This window comes from Brassica rapa, chromosome A09 (genome assembly GCF_000309985.2).
Source record: "Brassica rapa cultivar Chiifu-401-42 chromosome A09, CAAS_Brap_v3.01, whole genome shotgun sequence".
In the NCBI taxonomy this organism is placed as follows: domain Eukaryota; kingdom Viridiplantae; phylum Streptophyta; class Magnoliopsida; order Brassicales; family Brassicaceae; genus Brassica; species Brassica rapa.
Genome location: NC_024803.2, coordinates 33,833,404 through 33,856,915, shown reverse-complemented (window position 1 = coordinate 33,856,915; position 23,512 = coordinate 33,833,404). Strand labels below are relative to the sequence as shown.

The window sequence follows — 23,512 nt, the reverse complement described above, 5'->3', positions numbered from 1 at the left end:
AACCCATACTCCCACCCGATTGTTTCTTTCTTTACACAACCCTACATAATATACATATTATCAACACCGAATCTCAAACACAAACACACACATCTTTCTTCAGAAAAAAACTTTTGCTTCTCCCAAGAATCTGAATCTGCTTCACTTTTGTTCAACCATGATGAACATAGACGATACGACATCTCCAATGGCCCACCCGATCGTTCCATCTCAACCTCCTTCCGACCAAACCCAACAAGATCCAAGTTCGCCCAATGAAGCTTCTTCTGTTACCGACAAGAAAGATGATCAAGCTTTTCCCGAAGAGACACCGAAGCAGAATCAAGAAGAAGAGAGAGTGGACACAGGGAGAGAGAAGCTAAAGAAGCACCGGAGAGACGTCGCCGGAAGAGTTTGGATACCTGACATATGGGGACAAGAAGAGCTTCTGAAGGACTGGATCGACTGTTCAACGTTTGATACGTGTCTAGTCCCTGCCGGAATCTCGTCGGCACGTGCAGCTCTCGTAGACGAAGCTAGGCGAGCTGCTTCGGCTTCTGGTGGGTTACATAGTCGTTGCTTGATCTCACGCTGAATTTTTATATAATATCATATATAAATGTGGTTCTTGTTCCTCAATAATATATGTAAGACACTATTGATATATTGTTGATATAGAGTCTTTTTCATTTTACCAATAATTATATACAACATAGCCAATATTGCTTTTAGTGTGTTTGTTTGCTTACATGTAGAGGTGGTAAAGAACATATTTTATATGGTTTTTTATGATAGTTGTGATACATTCCGTTACGGATCTGCATATCTATATAATCCATATTCATTTCGGACTAGTATTAATATCAAGTGAAAAGACATCCCATTTGTTAAAAATTATGATACATTTGAAGAACTTAAAAATATACTAGGGAGAAAAAATCAAAATCAAGTTATTTATTTTAGCAAAATTTCATCTACAAACGCATGAGATATTTCAGTTTGTCTTGCTTAAAGCTCCATTGCTAAATTCAGAACCCAGTTTGATTTCTTGTTCTTTTTTTCTTATTAAAAAATTTTGCTTGGTGATTCATTTCGAGTATGTGTTTCAAACCTTCAATACTTATTTTGAATCAGCAATTTTGTCAAAAGATCTAATTCTGAATGTGACATTTGCCCATTTTTCCTATAGTTTCACTTGCATGTGCTTAAACATACCCAATCATGTTCCTAACTTCTTATAAGTCTAATACTCAACCTTTAGTGACAAAATGACTAAAGAGACAACAGCGTACTTAGTGAGAAGAAATCATGTTCAGTTACTTAAGGATCAAGGAACGTTCTATAGAATGTAATAAGAATGTGTACTTTCTTATGCGAAAATCAGAGTATGTGCATTGCTGAAAGATCTTTTTATGATCCCCAATACCAAACTATTACTTGAAACAAAGTACTCAAAAACTTCCCTAAAGTCAAAATATTGAAGCCATAATAAAATTAACATTAATTATCATGTTTCTGGATAACTCAATATCTCAAACTTTAACTCATCGATTGTGGTAAACTCTTCAATTTTTCCTGAATTCGATCCACAACTAGAAACTTACACATTTGTTTTGGCTTATGGATTTAGGTCTATATGATTCACATGAGGAAGAGTATTTAACCAACCACCTCATCCCATGATTATATATGTATGTGTTTAAGACCCGAAATAACTAAATTATCAAACAATTAAAAAATATCCAAAACTTTGAATGTGTACATACATTTCTTATTGTGTCCACAGAATGTACATGCATGATTTCTAAAACCTGTTATAAGATCTTAAAGAGAATCAGGCCGTGGCAACCCTTTGGATTTTGAGTAAACGAGCTAATGGGCCGAACTACTGGGCTAAGCTACTGAGGCCCACTTAGCCTTTCCAGATACGAAAGAGTCAAAGGTCGAGATTGTTTTTCCCGATTAGTCGCGCAAATCTCGTCGTCTTTCTTCAGTCTCTCGCTCTCCATTTGTTTGTAGATCCGCTCGCGTTTTCAATCCAGAACCAATACGTACCTGAATAGAGACAGAGATGGCACTTCTCGAGGGATTTTACAGAGTCATCATGCGCCGTAACTCCGTCTACGTCTCCTTCATCATCGCCGGCGCTTTCTTCGGCGAAAGGGTCAGAGATCCTTAACCCCCTTTTTTCTTACAATTATACCTTCTTTGCTTTCGGATCTGTTTTGGGATCGGAACAAAAATCTCGATTTTTTTTATGTAAAGTTACAATCTTTGGTGAATTCATTTCATTCGATATAGAATTTGAGCTATTTGCAATGTATAGCTGCTAGAGATTTGTTAATTTTAAGACGAAACTGTGAGAAAGTTCTTGTTTTTTTTTGGTGTTTGATATACAAAAAGGATCGTTTTTTAATATGGAAATGTTATATATGTGCAGGCTGTGGATTATGGTGTTCATAAGCTCTGGGAAAGCAAAAACGTTGGGGTATGTTCTGTTTCTTTTTTTTATTTTACTCTGTCTTCCTCTTGTGTGTTTCTGTGGATTTGATTGATCGGTTGAGAGAATGAGTACTACTTGTTTTCGGTTCTCTGCATTTTGGTCTGAATGTGTTGACAACTTTGCCAAAAAATTTGATTAGTATTGTTTGCTCTTGTCTTTTGAACTAGAGTCTAGGTGGTAGCTGTTTCTTCATTCTTTGTATTAGCTAACTTTGTTTGGAATGATTACATCTCTGTTTACATACCTCTTTTGTTTCATTTTTATCATCATAATACTCTCCCCGTTTCATAATTATATGATGTTTTTGAAGGTTTTTGGTGTTTTAGAATGTAAGATTTTTTGAGATTTCTTTTAATAGAAACTGTTCAACCCATCACATCTTTTTAGAATCATTTTTAATGATGTTTTTATTGAATAAGTTTTTTAATCTTTGTGCTTTTAGGCATAACATCTTACATTATGAAACAAAGTGATTATATTGTGCTTATTTCTTTTAGAGTATTAAACTAGCTGATTGATCCGTGGTTCGCTTTTTTAAAGCTTAATTAAGATTTCGGATGTATATGGAGTAGTTTTTAACTCTTGCTTGATAGTTCAATAATTAATGTCATATCTGTTGATTAGTAATGAATATACATTTATAACATTGATTGATATTGTTGTCATGGTGCAGAAACGGTATGAAGACATCTCTGTGTTGGGTCAAAGGCCTATTGAAGAATGAGATTTCTCCTTTGTTGTTGTTTTGCACTTACAAGTCTCTCTTTCTTTGTTGAATAAAATCATTGGGATGATGGTTTTCATATACTTTCACCTAAACCTGCTATTTGATTCTGATTAATTAAAAGTTTTTTTTTGCATTGTGCAATAATTAAACCTTTAAAGACGTCTTTTCACTAGTGCTCTCGCTCCATTTCTTTTGTTTGATCCCAAATAAGAAAGGTTATTATGATTATATGCCTTCTTTAAAGAATAGCCAGAGGAGTCACTGTCGTCGATAGAGAATCATCGTTCCTGCATTTTGTAGAACTAAGTGGGAACTTAACCGACAAAACCACATTGGTTCAATTTCGTGCAGAGATCTTTAAAGCATTCACTCCACTATGCTGTGGGGCAAATATTAAAGATTAGATTTTGACCACCTCTTTATCAGAAATCATATAACTTGCGCACTACTTTCTAACGGCATGCATCTACCCCGAAGAAAACACACACGTGCGGCGTGTCTTATTGGTTTGTAATAGTGCCACAAACATGTCATTAACCGGATACAAATCAGAAAGTGAGCGTAAGTGAGTTGTTATACAACCATAAAAACACTCTGAACCAAGCATATCGTTCCAATGTATAAGACAAGTTTCAAATTTGCCAGACTAGCCTGAATTATAGAGAAACAAATTAAAAAAAACATTGATATGGACAAACAAAGTGGAATTTATCAACTTGCGGATTCGCATAATGCGTTTTGTATTGTTGCGACAAGAGACTAGAGATCGAGCTCGTGAAAATGTTTATGTTCTCGGGGTTGGAGTATATGGACAAATGAATATTCCCGAAGACGTTTTGTCTTGATTCCGTTGAGTGATGCCCCTACCTGATTATCACATCACATGTTTCACTTTTTCTTTTTAAATAATTATCTTCTGTTTTGGCTCAAATAATCATTTAGGTAGTGGGAATAGTTTATAACAAGGAGATGGGAATAGTGAAAATTCTCTTGATAAGAAGTGGGGGAAAAGAAAAATGGGAGGTGGGTTTTTATGAGGCAGGCACCATCTGTGGATTATACGTAAAGGTATCATGCATACACCAAAAAGATAAGACAATCGTTTATTTTTAAAAATTAAGATTGACAATTCCACTAATTAACTTCGCATCCGATCCATGAAAGGAATAATAACTTTGATGGACAACTTTTAGTACGCGGGGTAACATAATTAATAATTGTATTTTGTAGCGTAAAATATCATTTCACGAAAAAGGATTTAAGAAAAAATAGAGGATATGTGGTTTGTGTCATGAAGCACTTTTAATTTTGTTCTTTTCTTGCATTTTGTTATGTCCATTCACCAATTGTAAAGACAACACAAATTCCATACTCAAGTTTGCTAAAAGGTGATGAAAGCTAAAAACACATTAACTTCTGATATGAGTAAAATAACAGTATTTATGAGCTACATGTTTGGTTTCTAAATGAAGAGTCAAATTTTTGTGTGTACCGTTGCCGCATAAACATAGTTGATAAGATGAGAGATCGATTTAAGAAAAAAATGTGCTTAAAACCCAGTGTCGGGTTTAGCCCGTGACGTGTGAATACTGAAATAGTGAAATAAAGCATATCAGTAAAAACTTTATAGATTAATAATATTAGAATTATGATCATTTATCAATTTATTTAGTTATTAATTATTTTAAAATCCTTCTTAAATTTCTATTTTAAAATATTCTTATTTAAAAAGATGAACATAATATCTTTTCATGAAGTTATATATTAGTTAAACTTCATAGATTTAAATTTCATCTATTTTTAAGATTATTTGATTTATTTATATATATATATAGATATTAAATATGTATGATAGAAAAATGTGTTTTATATGTAATTCAATAAAGTAACATCAGAATATTAAAATAAATAGTTAGAGATAAATATATTTTGAAATAAATAAACATCAAAATTCTTTTTCTACTTATATAAAAATTATATAATTATTAATTTATGATTTTAGTAAAACCATATAATTAGCTAAATATTTTTAAATATTATTGTATTATTATCTTATTGATTTTAGGCTGCCTCAATCTAAGATCAGAAAGTTATTACTTTATCATATTTATTAATTTTTATTTATTAATTTATTGAGTCCCAATTCATAGAGTTTCTATAATATATGAAATTTAATATATTTTTTGTCAACACTTGTACTAAGAATTAGGCATGTTCAATTTGGATATTGATCCGTTTGGTTCAGTTTTTTTTTTGGTTTTTGGTATTTTAAGTTATAACAATTAGCTACCAAATGTAAACTACTTTCTCTATTTTGGTTTTGTTCGGTTTTATCGAATTGAACATCCTTACTACGAATTGACCTATGTAGGTACGAAAATTATTTATAATGGTTCTAAGTTTCAACACTATACTTTTTAACATCCACATCATATTTTCTTCTTTCTAAATTAAGACACATTTACTTTTAACATTGTAAAATAGTTTCGTTTTATTAAATTTAACACTTTATTTTACTAGTCAGTAATTAATTTTCTATGTCGAACTTAAAACAAATTTACTTTCTATTTGTAGAGAATAAAATAATAAAATTGTGTATAAAATAAAAAAAATAGTTTAATTATAGTGAAAATAATTTATTTTAAATAACTAAGATGATATGTAAATATCATAAATTTTTATAATGTGGCATTGTGATGTTGGTGGGCTCTACTTTATCATTATTTATCATGTTAAATTTTTGTTAGCATCAAATAATCCACATTATCATTTTTTATTTTTACTATATTCATTAATGATTCAATTGTATTCAACCTTTCCATTGTAACTAGTCTAACACTGAATTCAAAAGTTGACCACATATTTCTTTTTTTGGCAAAAAGTTGACTACGTATTTTCATATATGATACGATATAATTACTATTCTACTGTTGACCAAATACAAAAGTTTCCTTATCCTATATATAATATGACGTAAAACATATTACTAAACGAATACTATATGCTTATACTCCTCAACTCGAATGCTTTCTTCAACGAATATATTAACCACATAAATTCGCTTGGACAACATTTGTTTTGTTTTTAGGTAATTCTTTATCTTTTTTATTTTATTTCTTTATTGCTTTTTTGAAAGGAAGAAAAAAACTAATGTTTGAAGTAGGACTGATTTGAAGAGAGGGCTATAAATAGCAGAGCCAGTCCGGTCGTGTCAGCCATGAAGTAAAGCTAATACAACACTTTGTTATCTCCACAGGTTTAACTTAGAAAAATCATTAGCCAGTTTACAGATTTGGAACATTTGTCCTCTTCTGAATCTATTTTTCTAATGCAAACCCTTTTCTCCCGGTTTTTAGCAGATTCCAACAAAACAGGAATTAAACATACACAATTCATGAAGAAGATGGTGATGCTGATTATTAAGATCTGCCTCTTGGCCATGGCCCCCCTCTGCACTGCCGCTGCAAATGCTCGTAATGCTAACACTCTTTTCTCTATCTCCCTCTATCTATATACACACATATAATTCATAACTATTAATATATAATTATATTATGTATTTATATACACATATATGGTTATGCATACACATGTGTATAAGCTTATTTACAACGGGTAAAATAATTTCGAAAAAATTCAACAAAGTTATATGGGTTTTAAGATTTGTCAGGATTAGGTAGAGATATGTGTTGTGCTTAAATTATACAAGACATTAGTTGATCATAAAACGGTAAAAAAAAACCTTAAAGAGGTTTCATCCTCAAAAGCATTAGCTATTGCCTTAGTTACTTGTAGTAGTGAATATAACTTCTTAACAGTACAAACATTGGTGATTATGAGCAGAGACACAAGGAATAGGGTTTGGATATGGAGGTAGAAATGGACCAAAACAATGGGGACACTTAAACCCTCACTACACTGAATGCTCGATTGGTAAATTGCAATCTCCAATTGATATCCAAAGGACACAAACCTTTTACAACAGCACATTAGAACCCCTCCACCGCGATTACTACACGACAAATGCAACACTCGTGAACCACGTCTGCAATGTCGCTATGTTCTTCGCGGAAGGAGCAGGAGATGTGGTGATAAACAATAAGAACTATACCTTATTGCAAATGCATTGGCACACTCCTTCCGAACATCATCTCCATGGTGTCCAGTAAGCCCCAATTCCTTTTTCATTATTCTTATTTATTATTTTTAATATAAGCATTACAACTTTATTATGATCTGTGACACATAAAACAACCCACACCTTTTTATTTGTTTATTTTCCGAATTAGCTTTAGCTTGGATTTCAAATAGTTTACTATTATATGCCAATTGTCACTTAACCTTTAAGAAATGTCCGAAATTATTTGTATTAAAAATCCCAGATTTAGTCTAGCCCATAGGTAAATGTTTCTTGTGAACTAGTATGGCCCGTGAGGCCCGTGTGGACGCTGTCTTATTTTGTTTTTGTCACACAGTTTTTGGAGTTGTACCATCTTTTTGTGTTAATTTAGAAAATGTGTTCAAGAAAACATTTAAATAAAAGGTAAATAACGTAGATATGCAGCTGAGCTACACATGGTACACCAAGCAAAAGATGGAAGTTTTGCTGTGGTTGCAAGCCTCTTCAAAATCGGCAGTGAAGAGCCGTTCCTCTCTCAGGTATATTTTGAGGTCTACATATCATATATACAACTGTTGACGTGACTATATATATATTTGTTTATTTGCATGTATGACGTTAATAATAATATAAGTGAAATGATTAGATGAAGGATAAATTGGTGAAGCTAAAGGAGGAGAGGCTCAAAGGGAACCAAACAGCACAAGTGGAAGTTGGAAAAATAAACACAAGACATATCGAACGTAAGACTCGAAAGTACTTCAGATACTTTGGTTCACTCACCACTCCTCCTTGTTCCGAAAACGTATCTTGGACCATTCTTGGCAAGGTAACCTTTTGGACACGTACAGTTATTTGTAATTAGGAGGTTTTTCGGGTTAAAAAGGTTTTAAAATGATATTCGTTTGGTTGGTAATACTTTAGCTTGTGACGACCACGTAGTTACCAATAAAAACTTCTGATTATGCATAAAATTGGTTTTATTTAAACTAGCAATTCAGTATGAAATATTACTAATTTTGTTCAAATACTTTATTTGAAGGGGTTTTGGTGAGCATATAATAATTTACATTCTAAAGTAATTTTTATGAACTAGATCTACTTTTCATAAGCTCCCAAAATTACAACATTTTATGTTTTATTTGTTTTTATTATGTATATTAATATACATAAATAGTTTTTATGTTCTATTTGTTAGGCCTCTAAAATACCGACTATAAATAGAAGTAATTTAATATACTTTTTTTTATCAATTTTTTTTTATCAAAGTAATTTAATATACATATAAAATGAATCTACTGGTCACAAGAATTTTAGACCGTATAGTACACGTACGTTATGACGATATCTAACCGGTTGGAGTGTCTTGTGGGTTCCATTGTCCATGCTTTTATGTGTGACAAGTCCCTGCTTTTATGTGTTTATGTCAAACTTATTATATACGTTAGAACGAAAAAGAGAACTTCAATGTAGGATGGATAAGACCTAGCTACTACGTTTTTTTTTTCTTTGACCTAGCTACTACTTTCATGTTCATTTGACATTTTTGTATGGAAACGGTCCAAATTAATGTGACATCTTGATTCTTGATTTCTAATTACCGTGTATAATAAATTAAATGCAGGTGAGGTCCATGTCAAAAGAACAAGTAGAACTACTAAGATCTCCATTGGATATTTCTTACAAGAAAAATGCACGACCTTGTCAACCCCTAAACGGCCGGCGAGTTGAGATGTTCCACGAGCGCGTCACCAAAACGGAAACCGGAAACAAAAAGAAAAAACCCAATTAAATTATTTCTGCCAGTCGATTTGTTCAGAGCCTAATTACCCCCTAAAAACTAGTTTTGTAAAATCGTAATGAAAAAATAATCGTATGTGGTACTATGCTGTTGTTTTTTTGCCAAAAGTATGCTGTTGTTTAGTGTACTTCTCTTCGATTTCCAAATTTGAGAATGTGGTGTTGAGAGCTATATGCTGCTACGTTGAAAATAACGTGCATCAACTAATATCTCATTTAGTAATGAGTTATATAGTATGTCGCACCTAATTCATTTTGATCCACATTTTATATTTTTATTGATAACTACAGTTACGTACATAAATACCCTCAAAGTGTTAAACACGTTTTGACCTGAAAACGTCAAGGCATCATCAATCCTAGTTTATCAGTTGACCAGTTTAATGATCCAAAGCCAAGTTGATCTCTATTGATCACAATGTATCCATCTGTTTAACCATTGATGGGTTGGCACACACAAAAATGAACAACTCTCTACCCTCAAGTTCATGCCGTCCTTTCTAATACCTTTTCAAAACGTTGCATCAGATTGTTAGAAAATATATTTTTGTTGTTGAATATAATTTACATTGAAAAAATTAGACATGTCTAGAATCACATGATGTGGCTATATATTTTCGAACAATACATTAAATATATCTCTTAACATTTTTACAGAAAATATGTGTAGACATAAATATATATCTTGTGAGCTGATACATTTGGAAACTTTTCAGTAATATTATTTTATATAGGAAAAGAAACAAGTATATTAGTTATTGCAACTGGATCATAAATCTTATGGAGAGATAACAAATGTAAAAGGGGGTTGTTTCAATACTGGTTAGGAATAATTGTTGCTAGGAAAAAATTGAAAGGGAGATCGAAAGTGAGACAAATTTATTGTCATTGTCCTTCCTGCCAACTCCAAACAACAATTCTTGTAACTAGAATTAAAACCATATGTATATATTACAAAGGTGTGTTATAAGAGGAAAAAAAACGATATGTTATCAAAATTGGTGGACCTCTCATATTTGCAGCCAAACATTTTTTCCTCCATACACTCCTTTTTCATAAGTCTCACTGGACTTAATCTTCGCGGTCTTAGTTGTTAAAATAAATTCCTATGTTAAAGAAGTTAGACATGTCATTGTTCAATTGTTGGTTTTTAGTTTGTGAAATGTCGTCGACAATACAGAAAGCATTTAATTGTGTAATTGTCAAAACTTCTCTGTTTCAACATATTTGCCTGTCAAAAGTCTTTTGAGTATGGAACCATTCTAAAGTCGGTCTCAAATTGAAATGCTATTTGTCACCGAGTATATTACATCATATTAATATAGACATCGAACCTGGAACTCCCTTAGTCTCATTGATCTTAATAATCTCATTGACGAGTGGAGAAGTGGCAATTATATTGTAAATGGTAAAAGTTTTACCGTAAAACCAACACGATGACGAGAGAAACAATGGCGACGCGTTGATAAAACCTAAAAATCCTCACCGACGAACATAACAACAAATACGCATAAGGCCAAAAGTTAGTACCGACAAGAAATTGTGATCGCTGCTAAACTTTCTGGACACCTTTATTTAGAAGTACAGTTGGAAAATAAGTATTAGGAATACTACGGCTGTAACTAGATTGCATTTTTTATGAATGGAATTATGTGGAATTAGTCATTCATGAGCATTCCAAAAAAAAGTTACCAGTTAAGTGGAAAAAATTAAAAAATTGATTCCATTAATTCCTGTGAGATAACTGAAAAAAATTGTGAATCACGTTAAAAACCATTCATAATAAAAAAGATAGAGGAATGAAAGGAATGTATGGAATGAATTAACTTAAATATAATTAAAAAATAAATACATATATCATTCCATTAATTCCTCAAATTATCTCTATTCCATTCCATTTTATTCCATTTATTCCATTCATTCCTAAAATGAGTTACAAGTAGTTTGCTGAATGCTAAATATGTAAAAGCTATTCTATATAATTTCAGTGAAATTTATAAATAGAACTAACAATACATCTGAAGAAAAACACAACAGGCAGCTAAAATTAAACAATTGCTAACACATGGTGATGAATATTAACACATCATAAGCCTCCCAGAAAATGAACAATAACTTATTGGCGAAGCCTTAGCGATTCGTCTGGCCCTTTCACTGGGCTTCACCAGAGTCTGTGTTTTTTCAGACTGTCAGGTGCTCGTGAGAGCAATCTGTTCGAAGTCATCACCGGTCGAACTCTACGGATTAGTCTGCGACATCGAACTTCTATCCTCCTTGTTTGATTATTGCACTTTGTCTTTTATTTCTCATTCCCTAAACTCGGAGGCTGATCTACTTGCTAAATCAGCCCTTTGTAATGATGTACTCACCACATAATTTCTTTCATGGTTTGATTTAATATAAGTTGTTTGTGTTAAAAAAAAAAACTTACAGATATCAGTCTATCAGACCTCAAATTAATTGTCAAAATACCCCATTATTTAGGCAAGACTAAATAATAAAATGCCAATTCGAAGGACTGACTTTTCCAAATTAATTGTTATTGTTTATATTATAGAATCAAAGATGGCTAAGAATATCCTGTCTTTTCTTGAAAACGAAACAACTAATAAGATACAAATTAAATACAAAAAGAGAAAAGAAAAAAGACACTCGCGATTAATTTTACTTAATTCGTCTCTTTGCGAGGACTTGAACACGTCAAAGTTTTTGTAAATGTTTATGGCTCCCACTATTCACTTTCATAGTTTTTAGTGGGTAAAATTCACTTTCATTGTTTTGAATCTTTTTTATGTTTTCCTGAGATTATAGCACTATTTAATTGACTCAATTTAAAACAAGCTCATTCGTAGAAAACAGACTATTGACCGTTTACTCATGAAGTATTTTCTACATTATTGATAAATTCTACAAGCAAACACATACACAAATAAGTTATAGAAACAGCTATGTACAACCAAAAGGTCAAAAAAAAAAAAAAGCAAAACTAATCAAAATCAAAAGTCTTGAGAAGAAAAAAAGGGGCACAATATAATATTAGTAAGATATACAAAACGGTGGAAGTTTGGTTTGAACGCGAGAAACCAAATCAAAAGTGTGCGCCTGTTCTCTTTCTATGCCGTGTTTCCGTTAAACTGGTTGCCACGTCAACACTAACGACTTTCCGAATAACACACGCTCATGGGCCCCATAAAAGCCCATGAACAGCCAACAACCCAATCACCATCCTTGTTTACTCCGTAAGCTTGAAACACGGGACTGGGCCCCACCGACTCTCACCTGTCCACACTGTAAACGCCGCACGTCACGCCACGTCAAACTTTACCAACAAATCCGGTCTTCTCCCCGATTTAAACCGAGTCACCCCGCCTAAACCGGGTAATACCGGTTCCACACCGTCGAGAGATTTCCTCGGACCGGTACTCATCCTCGGCGGAGAATATTTCCCGACTTCTACCGGCGGAAGCCGATCTCTTATATCAGTCGACCTTCTCGCCGGAGTGGTGGCCTCCCTCTGCGGAGCGTGGGCTCCAGTCGCGGAGAGGTTTTTGCAACCGCCACCGGTTCTGAAAATGGCTCTGAAGGTCGCGAAAAACCCGGGTTTCTTAACCGGAACCGGTTTATCTTTAAACGAATCGGTTCGACCGGATTTCTGTCTCTGAATTCGACGGCTCCGGTCACGTTTGGATCTCACTGTACCAATGCAAGAGACCTTCGGAGAAGAAGGCTCCGACTTCAACCGCGACCCGATCCGCTTCGGGATCATCAGAGTCCTCGCGATTCTGCAGTTTCTCCGCTTCGTCACTTCGTTGAAACACGTCTTCTGCGGTTTCGGTAATCTGATGATCGACGTCTTGGATTTGAGAGAAACCCTCTGAGAGCTCGAATTGGAGTTGGGATTGTGAGTGGAGGATGAGATTCCTTTCTGTGATCCTTTCCGCTCGAAGAAGGCGTTCTCGTTGAACCACTCGAGCTCTGCTTCTTTTGATACGGAGTAAGACTCCGGTGGAACATCGATAGCACTCGCGACGGAGTTTGAAACGGGTCGGATCATCGGGGCGTTAGCTGAGTTGTCGTCGGAGAGGGCACCGGAGTAGACTGAAGAAACCAAGGTTTCAAGATCGACTTGGGGCATTTAAGCGAAACAGAGACGGTGATGAGAGTTTCAGACTTTGAAGGAAGAGGGGAGATATACAAAATTGGGTTTGTTCAATTGAACCAGTAGCCTCTTTATATTTGCCGATTTATTTGATTTTATTTTTTAAATGTTTATTTTAATTTTCCTTCTCAGATTATACCAGTATACTATTACTATCGGTGGTTGACTTTTACTCACTATGTCCGGGGTGTTGATTAGGATAATGCGAAAGAAATTCAAATTCCAAAAGAAAGTACTGATATTTATGCTAATTCGAATTTGAAATAGCTGATTATATTTGTAGAGATACTTGGTATTATTTTCTTCCATCCAGTATCTTTTATAGTTCAATTTGTTTCTATTTCTCTATTTATGTGATGTAATATGGTTAGATATTTAAAGTAGTTAGAAGCATTATCATTGATTTTATGTTAACTCTTCAACAAAGCACTCAAAATTCATGAGAAACTCAAATTCATAAGAATTTTTGTAACTTACAGAAAAGTCATGATAATGATCTGATTTATTTTCTACAAACCAAGGGGGATTGGAATGTCGATTTAATTTTTTTGCTATAAAATTTTGTCTTCATAATTTTTGTTGTAGATGTAGCTACTGTCTGTGTAAATAAAATAAAATTTTAATTATTTTTAAAATAAAAAGTAAGATTGGATTGGGTATTCTTATTATGGGTAAATTGGGTTAAAAATATATATAAAAAATCTAAAATTTACATAATCATAAGGTATAATACTTTTTTCACTGAAAGTATCTTGACTTATACTATTTATTTTTATTTTGTTGTTATTTGATCTAAATAAGATTATAGTAAGAAAATATATATATTTTAGTTTCCCTTACAATATTTGTTATGTTCCTAAAAATCATTTATAATCTAAAAATTTCATAATCATAAGATATAATACTTTTTTCACTGAAAGTATCTTGACTTATACTATTTGTTTTTGTACTTGATCTAATTAAATAAGATTATAGTAAAAAAAATATTTTAGTTCCCTTAATAATATTTGTTATGTTCCTAATCATTTGAAAAGGAATATTATTTTAATATGTTATACAACTAAATAAAAATTTTATTTGCGATTTTTTTTTTTTAAATCATGTTATATAATGTAATATATTAATTTTATTTTAGTATTTTGAAAATTGTAAAGGTATTGTATGAAAATTGAAAAAAACTTAACAAAAATTATTATGCAGAAAATAAATAAAACATATCAATAATATTAATTCTAAAATATTTTAGTTTATGAAAGATATAACAGTTTATGAGATTTAGTGTTTTGATGAAAAAAAATTCAATTTAGAGTTTTGGTGAAAAACTTGATTTTATGTTTTTGGCGAAACTTATGATTAAACTTGCCTTATTAAAAAATCAACATATAATATATATATATATATATGAGAAATTGGGTGTTAACCAATTTATATAAATATATGTATATATGAAAATTGGGTTAGCCTTAGTATATTAAATGTAGCTATATATATGAGGAAACAAATAAAATCTGGTGTAGTAAAATTGGTTTAGAAATTTGGTTTGGTTATTTTTTTGTTTATTTATTTGATTTGAGTTTATGTTTGATATAAATTTTTATTGGTTTAGTTATAGATAACTCATAATCCATTACAATTCAAACCATTTTAATCCAGTCCACTATGTTCATCAACATATTTTACCATTAACTAGATTCTGACATGTTTTTTTAGAGGACGAGTATATTTTTTTTTGTTTTAAAATTTAGTTTGAAATTTTTTGATTTTTATATTTATATTTTTCTTGTAATTATATTTGTGTATAAACATGTCAATGTTTAAATAAAACCAAAGAGACTAATAAAGTCCCTAAAATAAAGAAAATACATAGTTGGACATAACATTTATCAATAAGTCATGATTCTGTTTTAATAGATTACAAAATAAATACAGATATAAAAATTAAATTTCTCAAAAAAGAATTTAAAACTAAAAATTGTCTAGTTCTTTTGGTTAAAATATATTAAATCAAATTCTATAAAATTAAGAGAAAATTTTATTTGGTATATAATTATCAAAACTTAAAACTGAATTATATTTCTAAAATTTTAGATATTAAAAAGAAACTAATGGTAACAGTAATAAAAATTATAAAATTATAAATATAAAATTAAATAATATTTAAAAAATTGTAAAATATTTTATATTTTTATTTATACTATTATATTATTTATTTTTATATTAATGATAACATATGAGTTATTATCATATACTAAAAACTGAATAATAATATAGATTAACATTAAATGTAACGGTTTATGTTAAAATTAGTCTCAAGCCATGCAATTATTGTTAGTATACCATGGCAAATAAATATGGTGATGGCACATGGCAAATCACTTCTCAAATAATGTATAAGATATTTTTATTTTTATTTCTGCTATTACATTATTTATTATTATTTTAACGATAATTTATGAGTTATTACCATATATTAAAAAACTTACAAAAAATATTAATTAACATTAAATGTAACTGTTAATGTCACAATTAGCTTCAAATTATGTAATCATTGATAGTATGTCATGTCATCATTTTTCTTTCAAAATCAATATGATGATGACAAATAACAAATCACTTCTCAAATAATGTATAGGGGATATCAATATTAGGTTTTTTCTTGAGGTTTGTTTTGAAAGTCATGACATAATTTTTCTAAACATGATTCTATACTCTCGCTAAACACAAGTCTGTATTAATAATTTAGTTTAGTTCTTATAGCACTTTAAAAACTAACAATAAAATTTATTTATATAAAATTTATGTTTATTTATAAATATATCAATTACAATAATTAATTAATTCTTAGCAATTTATATTGCTTGATGCGTGTAAACTGTCAATATATTCTTATAAATATTTTATGATATGTTAATAAAAATGATTAAGCTATCTGTATAATATTTATTTTTTATTCAGATTTGTTTTACAATAAATGTGTGATATATTTTTTTTGACAGCAAATGTGATATATATATATATATATATGTGTGTGTGTGTGTGTGTGTTTGAATTGTGGTAGTATAGTATTTAAATTCTAAATTTAATTAATATTTTAGGAACTTTAATTAACATAAAATAGTTTGGTTTGATAATATACAGTTTAAGATAAATTTGCACATGATAGACTTTTGATTCAAAAGAATTTTAATTTTAAATAAATTTAATAAATTTTAACTAATGTTAAGTAATATTTTATTTATTGAGAAAATAATATAAAAATTTAGAGTATCATATTTATCTTTTACTTGATATAGTTAAATATTTTTATTGTATTGAAGTTTGTATGATTGTATAATGAATTGCATCGTTTATAAATTATTTTTTATATACAAATATTATTATATATGGTATGGTAAGAAATGTTTGTTGGTTTGCAGTTTGACATGAGAATTTCTATAATTCTCTGAGAATTATTACATAATTTGATAGTTTTCCCAGTTGCTAATTTCTAATTTCTAAAAATATGATCGTAGATCACTTAGATAACATATTCTTGTATGTCGAGATTTCTTTTCTAAATATTAGAAGTTGTAATTTTTTTTTAGTTTGTTAATTAACTTCTGTAGATAGTATAATATCATACAGATAAATCCATATTGATTTTTTCTTACCATTATGTTATGTTATCTTACAAACTAATTTATTTTAGTATTATGATAATTTTTATTAGAAATTTTAAACTAAGTTATAGACATACCTATTTATACAGTTTATTTTATCTATATTATAAATATTGTTCTATAAATATTTCTAGTTTCAATAACTTATTTGAGATCATTTTAAATTATACATGTTATGTAAAATTTATAACTTTATTTGTGAACCATTTTAAAGAGTTATGATAATTTATCGTGTAAATTACAATCATATTAGATTTTTTTATTATAAAATATTTAATTAGTTTTAATGCAAGTTGTGAATGTGAATGACTAAATTAATTTGTGTCAAAACATAAGATAATAACGTTGATTGAAATTTTAATTTTTAATGACTAATAAATTCGTTAATTTCTTTTGGTTGATTAAAAATAATTTGAAAATCACATATAAACTGTTTTTAAATAATATGTGTTTTATACAAGTGGCTTACTCTTACCAGGCACTCCTATAAAAAATATATTTTTCTTCTAAATTTGTAGAAAATAAAAAATGAGGTGATTTAGTATAAAAAATGTAACCCATAAGTAGGAAAAAATGTAAGCCATAATATTTTAGATATTTTTATAAAAATAAAAGTCATGTAATTGCATTATATACTAGTAATGTTTTAATTTTATTATTAACATTTAACTAAATTAATAACCTAAACTTGTGCATAGCCTGAGTTAAAAATTTATTATTATGTTTTTAAAAATAGATTCTCAAAACAAGATGTCTCTACAAATTGTAAAAAAAAAATGGAAATCAATAACGGGTGTAAGCTAAGATTGACTATATGAAAAATTAGTTAACTTAATTAATAGAAGATAGTTGTTTTGATGACTAAAACATATAGTACACCTAAGTTTACAAAAATCAATTGATATATTTACTTAATTAAGAAATTGACAATGTGAATTTCTAAAAAAAAATCCAAAACAGGTAAGACTACTTCTAATATAAAAATCATCTTAATCAATCCAACATTCTCACCACAAATCTCTAGTTTCACACTATAAACAAACCAAAAAGCTACAGTTCAAATTTTGCATTGTTATAATACTTACATTATGGCAGTTCACGTGTCAAAGAAAATTTACAGTGCTTTCTTTATTTTAAATTTACTTACAATTTTGTTTTCAGCACAAGTATCTGATTCCATCAAGACAAAGGCATGTATGAAAAATTGTATCATAAATCAATGCATGCAAGGATCACACAAAGCGACTCCAGCGAAATGTTACAGACCTTGCAAGATAATGTGCGATCCAAAGAAGGATGGGCAAGACATTGCCAATCCTCACGCTTATCATAATCCCATAGAGAGATTCTGCATAAACTTTAACTGGATATTCAATACTTGCAAAGAGTGAAGGCTATTTTTTTTTCACTGCATAAGTTTATATCTATAATTTGTATTTTTGATCATTTAATATTTATTGTATCTCTTTTTCTGTACAAAAATATTACAGTATAACTCAACAAAGATATCCCAAGGCCATGTGTGTTATAGTTTTTGACATAGTTCTTACATTTTGCAAAGTGTATATCCCTTATGTTTGGGATATATATAGGGTATAAGTCGACAAGTATAATAATCTCTCTCAATTGGTAACCGTAGACATATTCACATTACATTTTCCGACTTTCATTTTGACAAAAGTCACACTCCTACCTTAGCGGGAAGAGTTCGACAAGCGCCGTTTGCACCATCTTTGGCATAGCTTGTCTTCCCCACCCCCACCCCTCTCCACAAACAACGAGAGTGATATAATCTAATATCTTTTGAGTTTTGACCCTTGTTTGATATGTTTCTACAAGTGTTTTCTTGATATTTTAAATAAACTAGGTAAATACCCGTGCTACACAGTAGGGCTTTTTATAAAAAAATATTTTACTGAATTAATTTAAATTAATTTGTATAAATTTAATTTATAGAATTTTTGATCGTGTATCAGTATTTTCTCAAAACTTTTCAGAAAAAAACATATATACCAAGAGATATCATAACAATTTGTCCCTTAATGATAAATCCTGCCAAGGTTCCATTTAAGTTGTTTTCCAAACTCTGGTTGATGTTTGGTCATATGGCAAAGTTGTATATGGCTATTTGGACGCAGCTATCGTCTTTGTAATATTTAGCTAAAAACATAAAAATGTCAAATTCTTCATACACTATTTTCACCTTTCTGTCTTAGCAAAATAAAAAGCAAAATCAAATACAAATTTTCCTAAGTTTACCAAAAATTCCTCTAATTTTAAATTTGTACATGCTAAACAAACATAGAAAATATATAATGCCTATAATGACATAAGCTTATATCAAATAACCAACATAAACTTGTGTGATAATATCTTTACATGTCTTCATTCCATATTTTTCCTCGGAACTTGATATTGACGTTTTCAGCATGACATTTCTGATTTTTCATTTTGTATAGGTATATCACATATAATTTATTCTTTCATCTAAACTTGCTCTATCACGTCTTCCACTTTGCACATGATTGTCAAAGGAAAAATTAAAAAAGACAGTTTTGAAGATTTATTAAGTTACTAGAGAAATGGACAGATTAATGCCAAATTAACATTTTAAGATCTACGATTGTTTTCATTTTCATGTGCTTGGAATTTTTTTATTATCTAAAGTCATTTAAGGGTTATGTACTTGGCTTAATTTATAAGAAAGCCACAAGTTTGTTTAACCAAGATAAACAATCAATGTTAAAGAAATTCAAAGCAACCAAAATGTTTTCAGCTGAAGTCGAGGACAAATGTCTACCTCTTCCGAAAGCAGAAAATATGAAATATGGATTTGATTCGTCCCACAGCTCCGACAGTTGCTTGATACTCAATATTCTGGAGTCAGCTCGCTTCTTGCCAATAACCTATTATGTACGTGCATAACTCTTCCTTCTAATTTGGGATATAGTCCCCAATCGAGCATGTTTGCTATGTTCATTTGCGACAGAAAACAAAACCACTTGGTATTCAGATGCCCTTACTGCCTCTAAATTTGGTATGAAACAATGGCATGGCTTCATCACTCATCTTATCCTCACTTACGAACTTTAGAATGAACGTAACCGTAGCCTCCATCTTCAAGCGACTTTTCCTGCTCTCTTTTGATCGGTTGACAGAATAATGCTTAACAGATAACTTTGCTTATATCCAACAAACGCATCTCTTTATGACCACCTCTTTCTGTTTTAATTCGACAAGTCAGTCCATCATAGGTCAACATATTAACCATAGCGAAAGGTTAACCATGGTTCGCTATTGCTTTTTTTTTTTGAACACAATCATGGTTCACCATTGCTTTTGTACTCTTCTAATATCTTGATCATTCTTTTGTGCTTTATGTTCAACTCAAACGATGTTTAACTTTCTTACAACTTAACTAAAAATACCTATAAAGTATAAACACACACCCAATGAAATGTTATATGAGTGAGAAAGTGTTGTGAACAGCCACGAATTAAGCAAGAAGACAATAGAGAACAAAAACGTATTGAGGCAAATATCCGTTTAGGGTTTTTTATTATTGTGTGAATGAATAATCTTACAAACCATTAGACCCATATTTATAGCAGCCTCAACATCCGATTTTCTTTATCCTTTAGGAATACATACTTCATCCGACCCACAAATATTGGGCTTTTACTGGTGCACAGAGATTTAAGACACATAGATGCAACAGAAAGAATGAAGGAGGGAACGTGTAGGTGCCATAGGAATTTGTGAGAACTGTTCGAAAAAATCCATATCCTTAAACTTTGCACATATACATGAAAGAAACTGGTTAAAACTAGCTTATCTATTGATATAATGAGAAGCATAAAACAAATTAAGGACACCTCTTGATCAAAGATCGATCATGATAGTCTAGAGGGGTCACTTTATCATCAGATTCTTTTTTTTTAATTTACTAGGATAGGCCCGCCCTGCGGGCGGGGTATACTTTACTTGTGATTTCGGTTTTTATTTTTTGTTTGATTTGGTGGTTGGTGTTTTAGGTTTGTATTTGCAAAAGACTGTATAATAGTCTTTATTGTTTGTTTTGGTGGTTTGTGTTTTAGTGTTTTAGGCGAATAGGAAATTTTAAGTGATGAATGATATTATATATTTTAGTTAATGTTTAATGTTTGCTTATTTTTTCACTTGTTTTTGCACTTTTATCTGTAGTCAAATATATTTTAATTACATAATACTATTTTAGTTATTTATCTTTTTTTTGTTATATTTTTTATAATGAGAACACATTTTACATCATCTTGCGAAGATATCTAACTTTTTCTTTATTTTTTATTATTCTTGTTAGAGATTATAAAGTTGTATTAGCATGATATGATTTTAATGATTGAAATGGTATACATTTACTAAATGTTTGTTCAATTTTTTTTGTACATAGTAAGTATTATTCTAGTTTTTATTGTTGTGGTTAGATTTAATACTCAAAACATTGATTAGTTTCTATTTTGTTTATATTTTTAATAAAATTTTATTATTCAGTTTCAGTGTATTATTAGTGATTGTATGGACAATAGCCTTTAGAAGTTTCAGTCGACAAAGACAAATAGTGAACCAAATCGCAGCTAAACCAAAAAAGTAACTTATACGTAAATGTAGCCAAACTACTAATAATTTATCCTCTGTGGCTTTGCAAATACCTAAATGTACAGGCAAAACCCCATCTTCAAACTATCTTCTTTTTTTTTTGCTAAGAATGTTAATATCATATTAATGATGTTCAGATTTTACAATGTAGAATCTAAAGCTACTCTACCGAAGAAAAAACAAATAAAAACAAGGTAGAAAAAAACAGGGTAAACCCAAAAAATTACAGAATCCAAAGAGACAAGAGGCGGCAAAATTTCTTTCTGTCCCTTCTTGCCAATATAGTGTTCTTCACATCTCTATAGATCAGCTTGGATATCACAGAAGGAATAACAACACAACTATTATGGTAGGCATTGTTTCTCTGCTTCCAGAGGTGGAAGATAATTGCTTCACATCTCAAACTATCTTCTTCCTTCTCTTCTTTACCTCTGATTTCTTCTCTTCTCTCCTCTGCTTTGATATGTGTTTTTTAAGTCATACAGCCATCCTGCCAAGCCATGACCACACCACCTCCTCGCCACTCAGACTCTGCCATCACCATGACCCTACCCCCATTTCCCAACCGTGCTATAACAACTTTCATTAGTCTCACCATGAAAACTTTGGCATTGACTCACTATTGTTGCTTTCTATAACTTTTAAAGTACCATTTGATATGGGATTCGTCATCTCATACATTAATCTCACAGATCCTTCTTTAAAACATATTATCTCCCACATATTTGTTTCTTCTTCTTACATGGGATAGCTGAACAGCATCATGAAGTTGAGGATGGAGAAGTAGCTGCAACAACAAAGAAGAGCATCTCTTAAGCATATCCATATTTTTTGCTTTGGTGTAAAAGAAAGAGAAGTCTCATGTCGAACAATTTCTTAATGAATGAAGATATCCAAATATCCTCCAGCATATGACCAAGGTAAGAGCTGAGCAGAAATCTTGGCAGCAACTACACCTTGCAGAAAGAGCCCGAGAACTTCTTGAAAGTCAGATTAGAGATAACTCATGAGATATCTAATACTATAAAATATAACTTTACTCTCTTCTTAGAGTTGAATGTAATGTTTTTTTCAACGTAATTTTTTTATACTATAAAGTAGAACTTGTTAGTTAGGATGGTCCACGCTACTCCCATATTATATAATTTAGTTTGTTATATATATTATCTATATCATGTTTTTGTTTATTACTTTTAATATGCTATTTAATCTTTATAATATATTTTCTTACGCCTATAATATATTTTATTACGATTATAATAGGTAAAACTTATATAAATACTTATTATTTTAAGTAAAACTAAATTTAATTTCTTATCCAAAAAAATCATAAAAATTTAATAAAACAACTTTTAAAATTGTTGTATAAGTTAGATACACTAAAACTTCTATGAAATTTTTTAATGTTTACTATATTATTTGTAAACTATAAACAGAAAAAAAAATTACAATCTAATGATTGTTAAAATATAATTCTGGATTAAATCTAAGTGTAAAAAGAGAATCTAAATATTCTCAATATTTATGCTCAATTTATTTAATTTTATTATTAAATATTATTTTTTGGCAGACAAAGAAAAATATTATTTTGTTTTACAGTATTAAGTATTAATGCATCTGTTTAATTGTTTTGAATATATTCAATCCAACAATGTGATCCAAAAACATTATGTTCATATTTTTTATTTCTATTAAAAACATTGTACAATCTAACAAATACATATATATTCTTATTCTATTTTATGTAAAAAAACAATTTCCTAATTCTGATAAATATAGTTTTAAAAATTTGAATAGGACAGTCTTTTTTTTTGTCGGGGATTTATTTAGATATTACAATTATGAGAAAGATTACAAAAACGATTCGATAACCGACAATACTACCTGCCTTATGAGGATCTACGTCTAACTGCATCATTTGAGCCGTCCT

The 23,512-nt window shown here is 30.3% G+C and overlaps 4 protein-coding genes across 4 annotated transcripts; 3 read left to right on the top strand and 1 right to left on the bottom strand.

Annotated features, from left to right (window-relative positions):
* Positions 1–97: 97 nt before the first annotated feature.
* LOC103841203 (protein BIC1) lies at positions 98–710 on the top strand. The gene has a single exon (XM_009117722.3). The coding sequence runs from the start codon at positions 158–160 to the stop codon at positions 572–574; it is 417 nt and encodes a 138-aa protein (XP_009115970.1). The 5' UTR covers positions 98–157; the 3' UTR covers positions 575–710.
* Positions 711–1,910: 1,200 nt separating this feature from the next.
* LOC103841202 (cytochrome b-c1 complex subunit 9) lies at positions 1,911–3,381 on the top strand. Its single transcript, XM_009117721.2, has 3 exons — positions 1,911–2,143; positions 2,420–2,467; positions 3,156–3,381. The coding sequence occupies exons 1-3, from the start codon at positions 2,051–2,053 to the stop codon at positions 3,204–3,206; spliced, it is 192 nt and encodes a 63-aa protein (XP_009115969.1). The 5' UTR covers positions 1,911–2,050; the 3' UTR covers positions 3,207–3,381.
* Positions 3,382–6,381: 3,000 nt separating this feature from the next.
* LOC103841201 (alpha carbonic anhydrase 1, chloroplastic) lies at positions 6,382–9,352 on the top strand. The gene is made up of 6 exons (XM_009117720.3): positions 6,382–6,465; positions 6,569–6,682; positions 7,053–7,374; positions 7,766–7,868; positions 7,976–8,158; positions 8,954–9,352. The coding sequence occupies exons 2-6, from the start codon at positions 6,604–6,606 to the stop codon at positions 9,119–9,121; spliced, it is 855 nt and encodes a 284-aa protein (XP_009115968.1). The 5' UTR covers positions 6,382–6,465; positions 6,569–6,603; the 3' UTR covers positions 9,122–9,352.
* Positions 9,353–9,714: 362 nt separating this feature from the next.
* LOC103841199 lies at positions 9,715–15,311 on the bottom strand. Its single transcript, XM_033281180.1, has one exon. It carries the CDS (start codon positions 13,262–13,264, stop codon positions 12,434–12,436), a length of 831 nt encoding a protein of 276 aa, XP_033137071.1. The 5' UTR covers positions 13,265–15,311; the 3' UTR covers positions 9,715–12,433.
* Between the last annotated feature and the right edge of the window lie 8,201 nt (positions 15,312–23,512).